This window comes from Felis catus, chromosome B4 (assembly GCF_018350175.1).
Source record: "Felis catus isolate Fca126 chromosome B4, F.catus_Fca126_mat1.0, whole genome shotgun sequence".
Classification (NCBI taxonomy): Eukaryota; Metazoa; Chordata; class Mammalia; order Carnivora; family Felidae; genus Felis; species Felis catus.
In genome coordinates, this window is record NC_058374.1 from 89,883,343 (window position 1) to 89,897,184 (window position 13,842).

The window sequence follows — 13,842 nt, forward strand, 5'->3', positions numbered from 1 at the left end:
GACTCTTGATTTCAGCTCAGGTCATGATCTCACGGTTTGTGAGTTCGAGCCCCGTGTTGGGCTCTTTGCTGATGGTGCAGAGCCTGCTTGGGATTCTCTCTCTCTCCCTCTCTCTCTGCCCCTTCAGCGCTCTCTCTTTCTCTCTCAAAATAAATAAATAAACGTAAAAAAAAAAAAAACAAACACTGGGCACCTGGGTGGCTCAATCGGTTAAGTATTCAACTTTGGCTCCGGTCATGATCTCAGGGTTGGTGAGTTTAGAGTCCTGCATGGGGCTGTCTGCTATCAGCTCAGAGCCTACTTCAGGTCCTGTGTCTCCCTCTCTCTCTGCCCCTCCCCCCACCTCTCTCTCTGTCTCTGTCTCTGTCTCTGTCTCTCTCTCTCTCTTACACACACACACACACACACACACACAAATAAACATTAAAAAATAAAAAAATAATTTTAAAAAGTTGATCTAATACGTATACCATATAACCACAATGTTCTATAGTAAAAGCAAAAATATTATGAATTCTAATCTCATCTCTCGATGTTTCCTCTGTAATCTGTATAAAATAGTTGAATTGGCTGATAGGAAACCTGAGACTCAGTATCAGCTCAACTGTGATCATAGACACATTGCTTAACTTGTTCCAGACTCAGTTTCCCATCTGTGAAGTGTCACTAATTACAGAGCCTTTAGGTGAAGCCGAGACAACTATGTGTGTGAGAAAGTGCCCTAAGCATTTTAAAAAGCACGGCCCAAGATACATCAAGCTATTATTATTATACTCCTGTTATTTAGAAATGCAGCAATTAACTGAAATACCACTCAACAACACAGTGAAGCTTTATCTTTGAGATTTTTAAATAGCTTTGAAGATGAAAGGATGCTCAGAAGTTTCTTCATAGGGGTTCAGATCCCAGCTGAATTTGTTTTTTAAATAGGATAAGAGGTTGATGATTGTACTTCAGCAGAATTGCTAAAAATTGAGATCTTATGCTTCTTTAAAAATTTTCTGGGGCTCCTGGGTGGCTCAGTCAGTTGAGCGTCCGACTCCTGATTTTAGCTCAGGTCATGATCCTGGATTGTGGGATTGAGCCCCACGTTGGGCTCTGAGCTGAGCGTGGTCTGCTTAAAGAGTCTCTCCCTTGCCCTCTGCCCCTCCTGTGCCTGTGTGCACACTCTTCCTCTCTCAAATTAAAAAAATAAAATTATTCTGAAACCTAACATGAGAACAAATTGTGTAATGAATCCCCATGTACCCAGCATTAACATTCAACAGTCGTCAAGATTTTGCTACCCTTGTTTTATCTATTCCCTTTTTCTCTCTTTTGCTCAAGCAATTCCTGGCCATCAGGTCATTTTATCCACACATACTTGGAAATATATTTCTAGAAAAATATGAACATAAAAAACAATACTTAATTACTTTACCCTAAAAATACGCCTATAATCATTTAAAAATAACAATACCAGGGGCGCCTGGGTGGCTCAGTTGGTTAAGCGCCCAGCTTGGGCTCAGGTCATGATCTGGTAGTTCATGAGTTCAAGCCCCACATTGGGTCTGTGCTGACAGCTCAGAGCCTGGAGCCTGTTTCGGATTCCGTGTCTCCCTCTGTCTGCTTCTCCCTACTCATACTCTGTGTGTCTCTCTCTCTCTCTCAAAAATAAACATTAAAAAAATTTTTTAATGAAAACATTTTTTTTAAATAACAATACAAATGTAACACTATTGCAATTTAAGATTACGCAATAATTATTTTATACTTAGAATTGATCACACTATATGTTACTATAAGGAACATATAGTAATATACTATTTAAAAAAATTTTTTTTTAATTATTTTCTTGTTTTTTTGAGAGAGAGAGAGAGACAGAGTGCGAGCGGGAGAGGGGCAAAGAGAGAAGGAAAAACAGAATCTGAAGCAGGCTCGAGGCTCTGAGCTGTCGGCATAGAGCCTGACACAAGGTTTGAACCCTCATGAGATCATGACCTGAGCTGAAGTCAGATGCTTAATCCACTGAGCCACCCAGGTCCCCAAGGTTTTCTTATTTGTTAAAAAAAAAATTTTGTTTTGGGGCACCTGGGTGGCGCAGTCGGTTAAGCGTCCGACTTCAGCCAGGTCACGATCTCGCGGTCCGTGAGTTCGAGCCCCGCGTCAGGTTCTGGGCTGATGGCTCGGAGCCTGGAGCCTGTTTCCGATTCTGTGTCTCCCTCTCTCTCTGCCCCTCTCCCGTTCATGCTCTGTCTCTCTCTGTCCCAAAAATAAATAAACGTTGGAAAAAAAAAATTAAAAAAAAATTTTGTTTTTAATGTGTATTTATTTTTGAGAGACAGAGAGAGACTGTGTGTGAGCGGGGGAGGGGCAGAGAGAAAAGGAGACACACAATCTCAAGCAGACTCCAGGCTCTGAGCTGTCAGCACAGAGCCCAACATGGGCCTCAGGCCCATGATGGTGTGACCTGAGCCCAAGTCAGATGCTCAACCAACTGAGCCACCCAGGTGCCCCAAGGTTTTTTAAATTTTTATTTAAGTAATCTCTACACCAGGGACTTACCACTGGAAATCAGGCTCAGAGATCAAGAGTTGCTGGCTCTTCCAACTGAGCCATCCAGGCTCCCCGATGAGGCCCCTTTTATCACCAGGGAGGACCTCCCCCCCAGCTCCTCTTTGACATAAAGATACTTAAGCTCCTGTCTAACTGCTTCTTTGGGCTCTCCTTTTCTGTGAAGCTTCCATATGCATATGCAATAGACCCTTTTCTCCTGTGAACCTGTCTTTTGTTAATTTAATCTGCAGGGCCCCAGATACCGGACCTAAGAGAGTGGAGGAAAAAGTTTCTCACTTTCTTCCACCGCCCATATCCCTTGAATATTTTGAGTTTAGCAGGAAGATTGAATTTTGGTGGACTGTGTTCAACAACAGTCATCCATCAGTGACAGCAAAGTTCAAGGATTTGGTGTTGTTTTCCAATGCCTAACCAGCGCTCCACCTCTGTGCTGTGGGAGTCCCTCACAAAACCACAGGAAGTTTCACAAGAGATGCGCAAGCTTGTTTGTCTGCTCCTCTCTGGTTGGGTTTACAACACAGCACCCCCCCCCCAACACCTCCAACTCTCTCTTCTCCAGGTCACCTCCCTGGAAGTTCCCCACTTCTTCGCAGATAAGCCCAACTTGCCTTATCTTTCAGCTCCTTGGCCCTCACCTCTCTGGTCAACTTTTCCCCTCAACTTCAAGTGTTTGATTCAGCCCGAGAATAGGCTGTGCCTAAGTTGTTGCTGACGACCTTTCCTCTGGTCTCTGCCCTTCGTGTTCTCTTCCTCTCTGTCTGTCTCCTTTAGGACTCACCAAATCTCACACTTTCTGATCATTGTTTTTGGATTTTGATGTGTTCTTCATAAATTCATCGATTGCCTGATTACAGTATGTCATTGTTATGTAATTATTCCACGGGATATGTTTTTCTCACCAACGAAATTATAAGCGTTTGGAGGACAGCAAACCTACCTAACACTTATTTTGTACCTTACCAGCTTCGGTGGTGCTAAAGACATAGTGAGGTCTGAATAAATACTTAATGTAAAGAAGAAAATGGAGGTTGCTGAGCCCCAAAGTAGAGTGGGGGAACCTTAATGCTCCTCTAGGAATCTCTTTCCATCAGCGACTGTCCTCCTCTTTGACAATTCATGCAACCCAGTTTAAGCGGCCTTTAAGCCCTCCTCCATAGAAACCCTGAGGCCACCGCTAGGTTTCTGTTTGTATTTATTAAGGAAGATCCCTATTTCCCTGAAATGTCTTTCCTGAACAACAACATCAGAAGCATTTTTTTTTTTTTAACATTTATTTATTGTTGAGAGACAGACACGGAGCATGAGCAGGGGAGGGGCAGAGAGACAGGGAGACACAGAATCCGAAACAGGCTCCAGGCTCCGAGCTGTCAGCACAGAGCCCAACGCGGGGCTCGAACCCATGAACCGTGAAATCATGACCCGAGCTGAAGTCGGACACTCAACCGACTGAGCCACCCAAGCGCCCCCAGAAACATTTTTTGTTTACCTAAAGCTGTAGTCTTTAGACACAGATTTCAAAGTCAGATGCCTTGGGCTCTGGGTCCAGGTACTACAACTGAAAGAGAGTCATCAGATTTCTGCCATGTATTTGTAATAAATGGTCTGTATTCAGCCACAGAACATTCTCTATTTCTTCATTCCTTCTTCTACCTCCCAGCCTCCTGAGATTAATGACATCTAAAGCAAAAGTGCAGAAAAATGTCTCTTCATTCTTCATAGGTTACAAAATGAACATGTCTACAGAGAGGACACCACTTGACAAGGAGACCCAGCAGTGGATAGTGACTCTTCACCTTGGGGACAGTATTAATCTCCTAGGCACAGGCTCTGGTTTTAGATGACCCTGCAAGAGATAATGCCAATGTGAACGCACCATAATAATGGCGACTACTTGGGGCACCTGGCTGGCTCAGTCCGTGGATCATACGACTCTTGATCTCGGGGTCATGTGTTCAAGCTCCATGATGGGGGTAGGAATTACTTAAAAAAAAAAAAAAAAAAAAAAAAAGGTGACTACTCCATGACAAAGTGAATGAAGTCCTTCCTCCTTGTATTCAAAATAAGGGGTAGAGAGCTACTAAGCCTTTAGCAGAAGCTGAGGGTAGGGTGGGGACTTAAATTAGTAGGAAGGATTGATCAAAATAACTTTTGGAAAATTCAGGGTCCTGGTCAGCTGAATAAAAACAATCTCTCCGGGTGCCTGGGGGGCTCAGTCAGTTAAGTGACTGAGTTCCGCTCAGGTCATTACATCATGAATTGTGAGTTCGAGCCCCACGTGGGGCTCTGTGCTGAGCGCTCAGAGCCTGGAGCCTGCTTCCAATGATTCCGTTTCCCCCTCTCTCTGACCCTCCCCCACTCACACTCTCTGTCTCAAAAATAAAATAAACTTTACAAAATTAAAAAAAAATCTCATTTCAAAACTTTAAATAGGAAATATCTCCTCTCACACAAATATTCTATTAAAATGAACTCACTGGAAATCATTTCTGACTGGCAGAAACCTGGTTTTCCTTTGAGACAGTCTGACTCTCCTCCCATTCTAGGCTGGTTGAGTCCTAAAGGCAGTGTAGTCCAAAGGTCAGGAGGGCAAATTTAGGAGCTAAAGCAGCTTTATCGTGTGGAAGCTGTACCCCCTGCTCCATGCTTCTCTTTCTTTTTTTTTTTTTTTTTTAAATTTTTTTTTTTCTTTCAACGTTTATTTATTTTTGGGACAGAGAGAGACAGAGCATGAACGGGGGAGGGGCAGAGAGAGAGGGAGACACAGAATCGGAAACAGGCTCCAGGCTCTGAGCCATCAGCCCAGAGCCTGACGCGGGGCTCGAACTCCGGGACCGCGAGATCGAGACCTGGCTGAAGTCGGACGCTTAACCGACTGCGCCACCCAGGCGCCCCTCCATGCTTCTCTTTCATTGGGGAGAATGACAGTTGTTGTAAGCACTCAGTGAATTAATATAGGCCAAGCACTCAGAGTACTGCCTAGCACATAATATGAGCTCAGTAAATGTTCAATGAATTATTATTATTATTATTATTATTATTATTATTATTATTATTATCAGCCCTTGCTCCTGAGCTGGGATTGAACCTCTTTTCCTGAGAAGGGAGGATTCCTGAACTTGAGTCCTTAGTTGGTTAACAAGAAAGAGGGTGATATATGTTGAGTATGCAACAACATATAATATTTGGGACCAGAAAGAGTAATACTTGCTTGGCCCTCTTCTACGCCCAGGGGTTTTACATGGATTCTCTTGCTTAATCCTCATTGTAAACTAAAGAGAATAAAATGCAGCTTAGTTCTTGCCCTTTTACTCATGATGAACCTGAGGTACGGTAAACGAATTAAATTGTCAAAGGTCACACACGAGTTAAGGAACAATGCTATCATTCACATTCAGGTTGCCCTGACTTCCAAGGCCATGCTTTTCCATATGACATAGGTATCAAAGGAACAGTTCTCTGTCAGTGAGAACTTTATTATTAATTTCCCTGACAGGGGCACCAGGGTGGCTCAGTCGGTTAAGCACGAGACACTTGATCTCACCTCAGGTCTTGATCTCAGGGTTGTGAGTTCAAGCCCCATGTTGGGCGCTGTGCTGGGCGTGAAGCCTACTTTATATATGTGTATATATATATATGTGTATATTTATATATGTGTATATATATGTGTATATATATGTATATATATATGTATATGTATGTATATGTATATATATGTGTATATATATGTATATACACATATTATACACATATACACATATTATATATGTGTATATTTATATATGTGTATATATTTATATATGTGTGTATATATATATATATATATATATATATATATATATATATATATAAAGTCTCCCTGATAAATCGTCTTAGTTCCTAGCACATCTTAAGAATATTACTTGGGTGGGGGGGCGGGCGGGGGGGCGCCTGGGTGGCTCAGTGGGTTGAGTGTATGACTCTTGGTTTCAGCTCAGGTCATGATCTCACAAGTTTGTGATTTTGAGCCTCAAGTCTGGCACTGGGCTGGCAGTGAAGAGCCTGCTTGGGATTCTCTCTCTCCCCCCCTGTCTGCACCTCCCCTGCTTGTGCTGTCTCCATCTCTCTCAAATAAATAAACGTAAAAAAAAAAACAAAAAACAATATTACCTACAATTACAATTATATAAATATAATCATATATATTTTTTAAAGTTTATTTATTTATTTTGAGAGAGAGAGAGAGAGAGAGAGAGAGAGCGAGCGAGAGAGCAGGGCAGAGAGATAGGGAGAGAGAGAGAATCCCAAGCAGGCTCTGCACCATTAGTGTGATTAGTGTGGAGCCCGACGTGGGGCTTGAACCCAGGAACCGTGAGATCATGATTTCGGCCCAAATCAAGAGCTGGACACTTAACTGACTGAGGCACCCAGGTGCCCCACAAATGTAATCATATTATACATGTTGTTTCATGACCTGCTTGCTTTATTTATTTATTTTTAATGTTCATTTATTTTTGAGAGAGACAGAGTGCAAGTGGGGGAGGGAGAAGGAGAGAAGGAGACCCAGAATCTGAAACAAGCTCCAGGCTCTGAGCTAGCAGCAAAGAGCCTGATGCAGGGCTTGAACTCATGAACTGGTGAGATCATGACCTGAGCTGAAGTTGGCCCCTTAACTGACTGAGCCACCCAGGTACTGCTTATTTGAAAAAATATTTTTTTAAGTTTATTTATTTTGAGAGAGACAGAGAGAGCGTGAGTGGAGGAGGGGCAGAGAGAGAAAGGGAAAGGGAGAATCCCAAGCAGGCTCTGTGATGCCAGTGCAGAGCCTGATGTGGGGCTTGAACCCCCAAAACTACAAGATCATGACCTGAGCCAAAACCAGGAGTTGGACACTTAAATGGCTGAGCCATTCAGGCACCCCTCATTATCTGCTTTAAAAAATACTTGCCATGGGGCACCCGGGTGGCTTAGTCCATTGAGTGCCCAACTTCAGCTCAGGTCATGATCTCATGGTTTGTGAATTTGAGCCCCACATTTGGCTTGTAGCTGTCAGCACAGAGCCTGCTTCAGATCCTCTGTCACCCTCTTTCTGCTCTCTCTCTCAAAAAAAATAAAAAATTAAATTAAATTAAATTAAATTAAAAATAATATTGCCAGGGGTGCATGGTGGCTCAGTTGGTTAAGTATCTGACTTTTGGGGCGCCTGGGTGGCTTAGTCGGTTGAGCATCCGACTTTGGCTCAGGTCATGATCTCACAGCCTGTGAGTTCAAGCCCCGCATCGGGCTCTGTGCTGAGAGCTCGGAGTCTGGAGCCTGCTTTGGATTCCGTGTCTCCCTCTCTCTCTGCCCCTCCCCTGCTCATGCTCTGTCTCTCTCTCTCTCTCTCTGTCAAAAATAAATAAACATTAAAAAAAAAAAAAGGCATCTGACTCTTGATTTCTGCTCAGATCATGATCTCACAGTTGTGAGATGGAGCTCAGAATCAGGCTCTGTGCTGAGCATGGAGAACTGCTTGGGATTCTCTCTCTCCCTCTTCTCTCCCTCTCCCTCTGCCCCATCTCCACTGAAGTACACATGCACGTGCACTCTGGCTCTCTCTCTCAAAAAAACAAAAACAAAACTTGTCAATTTCAGGGTTGTGTAGTTGGCTCAGTCAGTAGAGTAAGCAACTCGATCTTGGGGGTCCTGAGTCATGAGTTCAAGCACCATGTGGGGTGTAGAACTTACTTAAAAAAATTTCTTTTGAGAAAGAAAGCATGGCGGGGGTGGGGGTGGGAACAGAGAGAGAGGGGGCCAGAGGATGTGAAGTGGGCTCTTGGCTGACAGCAGTGAGCCTGATGTGGGGCTTAAACTCACTTCATGACCTGAGCTGAAGTACAGCTCTCAACAGACTGAGCCACCCCAATGCCCCCTGGGGCATAGAGCTTACTTAAAATAAAAAGAAATATACCAAAAAAGCCCACAAAAAATAAAAACAAAACCCTTGCCAATTGCATTGGTGGAAAATGTCCCTTGTTTTCATTTGCTTGAGTTTTCATAAGGCTTAGCATTTTATTCTCTACCCAGAAGCCAAAGGAGTCCTTTAAAAAAGTAAGCCAAATCATGCCATTCCTTTGCTCAAAATCTCCAGTAGTTATGTCAGAGGAAAGATCAAACTCAAAGCTCCCATAAGTGCTTTCATGGCATTATAGGAACAGTAAGCTTTCCGACCCTGTTACTTTTTGTACCAAAATTTCTCCTACTTTCTCTTCCACTCACCCACCTCAGACACACTGGTTTCTTTGCTCATATTCAAATATGGCAGCACACTTCCTCCTCAGGGCCTTTGTACTTGCTGTTCTCTCTGCCTGGAATGCTTTCCTGGGGATATCTGCCTGGATAGCTCCCTTACCTCCTACACATCTTTGCTGAAAAGTGACTTTCTCAGGGAAAGCTTAAACAGCAAGTCTGTATTAAGCATTCTTTATCTTTCTTCCATGATTTATGTGAGAGTAATTATTACCTTCGAACATACTATATAATTGTCTTCTTTGTTTTCCGTCTCCCTCTAGCCCACAATGAAACATATGCTCTATGAGGACAAAGATTTTTTTTAAAAATTTTTTCAATGTTTTTATTTATTTTTGGGACAGAGAGAGACAGAGCATGAACGGGGGAGGGGCAGAGAGAGAGGGAGACACAGAATCGGAAACAGGCTCCAAGCTCTGAGCCATCAGCCCAGAGCCCGACGCGGGGCTCGAACTCACGGACCGCGAGATCGTGACCTGGCTGAAGTCGGACGCTTAACCGACTGCACCACCCAGGCGCCCCCCTGAGGACAAAGATTTTTGTCTGTTTTGTCCAATGGTGCACCCTTTCTGTTGAGGTCAGAGGTTGACAGTACGCGCTCAATACATATTTGTTGACTGAATGAATGTTTTAATGTATACGTGACTGATAAGTTACTTCTATTTTTCTTTTTATAAACTTATTGTCATGTTTTTGCTTATGTCATGTCATTGTCATGTCAATTTCATTGATTTGTATGAGCTCTTTGTATTGTAAGGGTATCAGTTATATGGCAAATATTTCCCTCCGTTTTTTCTTTGTCTTTACCATATTGTGTGTGTTGAAAATATTTCCAAATTTGCACAGTCAAATCTATAATTTTTTTCCTCGTTTTATTAGGACAAGTTGACAAAAGAAAAAATGTACTTTTGTGCCTTTTTTTTTTTTGAGAGAGAGAGGAAGTGCGAGCAGGGGAGAGCTGGGGGTGCAGAGAGAGAAAATTTTTTTAAGTTTATTTATTTATTTTGAGAGAGAGAAAGAATGAGTGAGAGAGAGGGGCAGAGAAAGAGGGAGAATCCCAAGTAGGCTCTGCACGGTCAGCATAGGCCCTACGTAGGGCTTGATTCCAGGAACTGTGAGATCATGACTTGAGCCAAAATTGAGAGTCAGATGCTCAATCAACTGAGCCACCCTGGTACCCAGCAGAAGAAAGATTTTGCCTTTTTTTTTTTTTAAACTTTTTTTTTAACGTTTATTTATTTTTGAGACAGAGACAGAGTGCGAGTGGGGTAGGGGAAGAGAGAGATGGAGACAGATAATCCAAAGCAGGCTCCAGGCTCTGAGCTGTCAGCACAGAGCCTGACGTAGGGCCTGAACTCATAAACTGTGAGATCATGACCTGAGCCAAAGTCAGAAGCTTAACTGACTGAGCCACCCAGGCACCCCTTGAAAGAAAGATTTTACTTTTACATGTATTTGGTTAAAAGGTGAGATGTGCTTAAAACGTTTTTTTTTTCCCCCCTACATTGATTATATCTGAGTTTCTACTATTTGTGGATATATAGTGCTTAAAGTATCTGAATAATGATTTAAACTTTTGATTTATAATCATACTTATAGGATTATTTTTCTCCTTTTGTTTTTGTTTTTGTTTTTGTTTTTTTAAAGTAAGTTCTAACCCAAGTGTGGGGCTTAAACTCACAACACTGAAATCAAGAGTCACATGCTCTCCTGGCTGAGCCAGCCAGGCATCCTTCTTTTGGAGGGGTTTATTGGGCGAACAAGAAGAGTTAAACTGTTACTATAGCTGCTCCTTTTATATTGATTCAAGGAAAATGATTTGATGCACAGGATGATTACAATTATAAAACATTTTGTGTGTATTTATAGTTTTTGCATTTAGTTATTCAGTTTTAAATCTATTCCTCATTTAATATGGAAATAAAAGGTTACTAGGCTATAAATTTAAATCATTAGGCTCTGTATCACTGGAACATTTATGGTAATGGAGTCCACTTACAAATCCTATTGTGTTTGACAGTAAGTTCTTTCAAAACTGAACTTAGTAGCATACATTTATTCCACCTCCTTCCTTGAATTTTAAATGCTAGTTGCTTAATGTGACATTTTGAATTTTTACAAATACTAATTTCATGAGCCAATTTTTAATATTATTTTATCAAGAATACTATCAGAAAAATTTAGAAATATGATTATTATGGTGCTTTTAGGAAGTAGAATGCCAATTCTTCCTTCCTTCATGTTTTTTACTTTTTGTTGTTTTTATTTTCTTAAAATTTTTAAATTGTTTTTTAATGTGTATTTACTTTTGAGAGAGAAAGAGAGACAGAGGGTGAGTGGGGGAGGGGCAGAGAGCTAGGGAGACACAGAATCTGAAGCAGGCTCCAGGCTCTGAGCTGTCAGCATAGAGCCCGATGCGGGTCTTGAACTCAGGAACTGTGAGATCATGACCCGAGCTGAAGTCAGAGGCTTAACTGACTGAGCCACCCAGGCGCTCCTGTTGTTTTTATTTAAAATTTTAAAATTTTATTTTATTTTGAGGGAGAGAGAGCACATGGGTCGGGGGGGGGGATTGAGAGAGAGAGGGAGAGAGGGAGAGAGAGAGGCTCTCAAGCCAACTGCATGCTCAGCAAGCACGGAGCATGATACAGGGCTCTATCCCATGACCCTGGCTTGGATCATGACCTGAGCCAAATCAAGAGTTGGACGTTCAATCAACTGAGCCACCCAGACGCCCCTATTTTATGTTGTTCAAAAGCAGTGCTTCTACTTCATTATTCAATTATGCCTTTTTGTTATAACTGATTCTGATGGTGTGCTGACGGATATAAAAATTTAGTCCTTTGGAACTTTAATGCCATGAAAAAATCCCTTTTATGGTATGGTGGGTCATAAAACACTTAAGTGTATTTTTCCTTTTAATATTTTTCTTGCAAGTATTCTGAAACTTTAGTTCAGGTTGGGGTTATTTCCCTCTTCCCACCCACAATAAAACAAGTTATTTCAATTCTTTAACCTACACATTACTGTTCAGTTGGAAGTATTTAATAATAAAGATTACGTTCATGTAATAACAGAAACCAGGTAACACAAATCTACCATAAAGTAAGTAAATTGTCTCATTCTCTGACATTAGGTTCCGTGCATTGCACCAGCAGATCAGTTTAGTCTGGGTAAAACAGCAGGGAGTTAGAATTCCTGGTTTCTAATTATTCAGTAGCTGTGTGGCCAGGAAGAAGGCTTTAATGTTGCAGGATCTTTAAGATGGGCTGTAACTCTGAGGCCTGCCTCTTGCAGTTGTGAATCACTTGGGGTAACGCACAACTTTGCAAGCTGGATGTGTAAGCCTAAAGTGGAGAGGGTTTGCAAGCCTTCCTTTTGCCTGCGGGTAGGCTGAATCAAGAGCCAGCTCTCCCCCTCCACTAGTGCACAAAGAAGCACAGCTGACTGGGGACCAAGCCAATCTAGAAGGGTCTCTGCAGACTTTGAGATAAACAGAAAGCAGATCGGAATGGCCCCCGCCCTACCATCCACAGCTACTTTCCTCTTTAAACCTCAGCTGCTCTGGGTATGAAATGAACATGAGTAAGTGCTAACTATCTTATACAGTTGTTTTCAGGATTGAAAGGAGATAATGCAAGAGAGTTTAGGGATAATGGGTGAAGATTCTCTTTTCTAACCCTTCTCTTTCTCTCCTAATGAAACCTCTCTTAAAGCCTGGTTACCATTGCTTTGAGGCAGTGGTGAAGCCTCACAACCTCCTTTCAGTCAAGATGTCAGCAAGGAAGCTAGTATGACTTAAATCAGTTAAATAACACCAAGGTGTAAATGGTACCCACAGGTGGCTTGAAGGAAAATTTTGCATTCTAAAAGAGGATTAATTGACTGGAAGGGTTTCAGAAAATAGGGATTTTTTTTTTTTTTTTTGTAGGAGGTGAATAGAATTCCCTGAACCCCATCACTGAAACCACGCCTTTGTAGGATTGTCGGAGGGGAGGTCTAAAACACACGTTTAATGAATAAGCACTCGAACTAATTCACCCCCACCCCCTTCACCAAGTGGCCTCTAAGATCATAACGACCTTGGCCGTTCTTTGGTCATCCTAGGCGAATGAACCTTCGCTAGAGAGAAGGCGGGAAGGAAAGACCGAAGCTCAACTGAATTACCAGAAAGGATGTTTTCATTTGAACAAACTACCCAGTTGTTACCGCCCCACTCATCTCCGCTAACTTTTAACCCTCCTGCTGGGGCGAGATGCGGGGTTGAGGACGCGGCGAAAGGGGTGCCGGAGGCCCGACGGTCTGGGGGCTCCTCCGCTGGACAATCTCTACTGCCGCCCCCTGGACCCCGGGAGGGGCGAGCAGGGCGGAGACAGTTCCCTGCTCTGCCCGGGTCCTCCCCGAAGCCCGAGCTAGCGGAGTGGGGGGCGGGTAGCCGGATCACGGAGGACTTGGCAGTTTCCGGGAGGTTGGGGAAGCGACCCCGAGCACAGCCCGGCCAGACGCAGTCGCCGAAGCGGACGTTCTAGGTGGCACAGACACCTCCGGGATAGAGCCGGCGCCTGGGAGGGCGGGCTGCACCACCCCCACCTGCGGCCACGCGCCGACTGCCCCGACCGCGTGGGCACAGTCCCCAGCCTCCCGGGGAGGGGCACCCGGGAGAGGGCGGGGCCCCGGGAGGCGGGGTCGTAAGGCTCTCGGAGGCTAAAGCCGCGCCCGGAGCCTGGCGGGGAGGCGGCGGGAGGGGCCGGGACGGCCGGAGTGAGCGGCGGCCGCAGCTGCAGCTGGACGGCCCGCGGGCGGCTCGGGCCGCGCGCCTGGAACCTCGCGGGGCGGGCGGGCGCGGTACCTCCTGCCTGGCCGCCTGCACCCGGGGGAGGCGGCCCACGCGCGACGGGACCAGCAGCATGAGCAGCGGCTACAGCAGCCTGGAGGAGGACTCCGAGGACTTCTTCTTCACCGCCAGGACCTCCTTTTTCAGGAGAGCGCCCCAGGGCAAGCCCCGCGCCGGCCAGCAAGTGA

The 13,842-nt window shown here is 44.0% G+C and overlaps 1 protein-coding gene and 1 long non-coding RNA gene across 3 annotated transcripts in view; both read left to right on the forward strand.

Annotated features, from left to right (window-relative positions):
• Positions 1 to 4,525, forward strand: part of LOC123386628 — a 44,294-nt gene extending 39,769 nt beyond the window's left edge. For both annotated transcript variants that reach the window (XR_006600829.1, XR_006600830.1), the window contains exon 3: positions 4,276 to 4,525. This is a non-coding gene — a long non-coding RNA (uncharacterized LOC123386628). The remainder of the gene's footprint in view (positions 1 to 4,275) is intronic.
• Positions 4,526 to 13,128: 8,603 nt separating this feature from the next.
• RASSF3 (Ras association domain family member 3) overlaps positions 13,129 to 13,842 on the forward strand; it is a 73,315-nt gene continuing 72,601 nt past the window's right edge. The window contains exon 1 of the mRNA XM_011284114.4: positions 13,129 to 13,838. Coding sequence (XP_011282416.1) covers positions 13,728 to 13,838 — 111 coding nt within the window. The 5' untranslated portion in view covers positions 13,129 to 13,727. The remainder of the gene's footprint in view (positions 13,839 to 13,842) is intronic.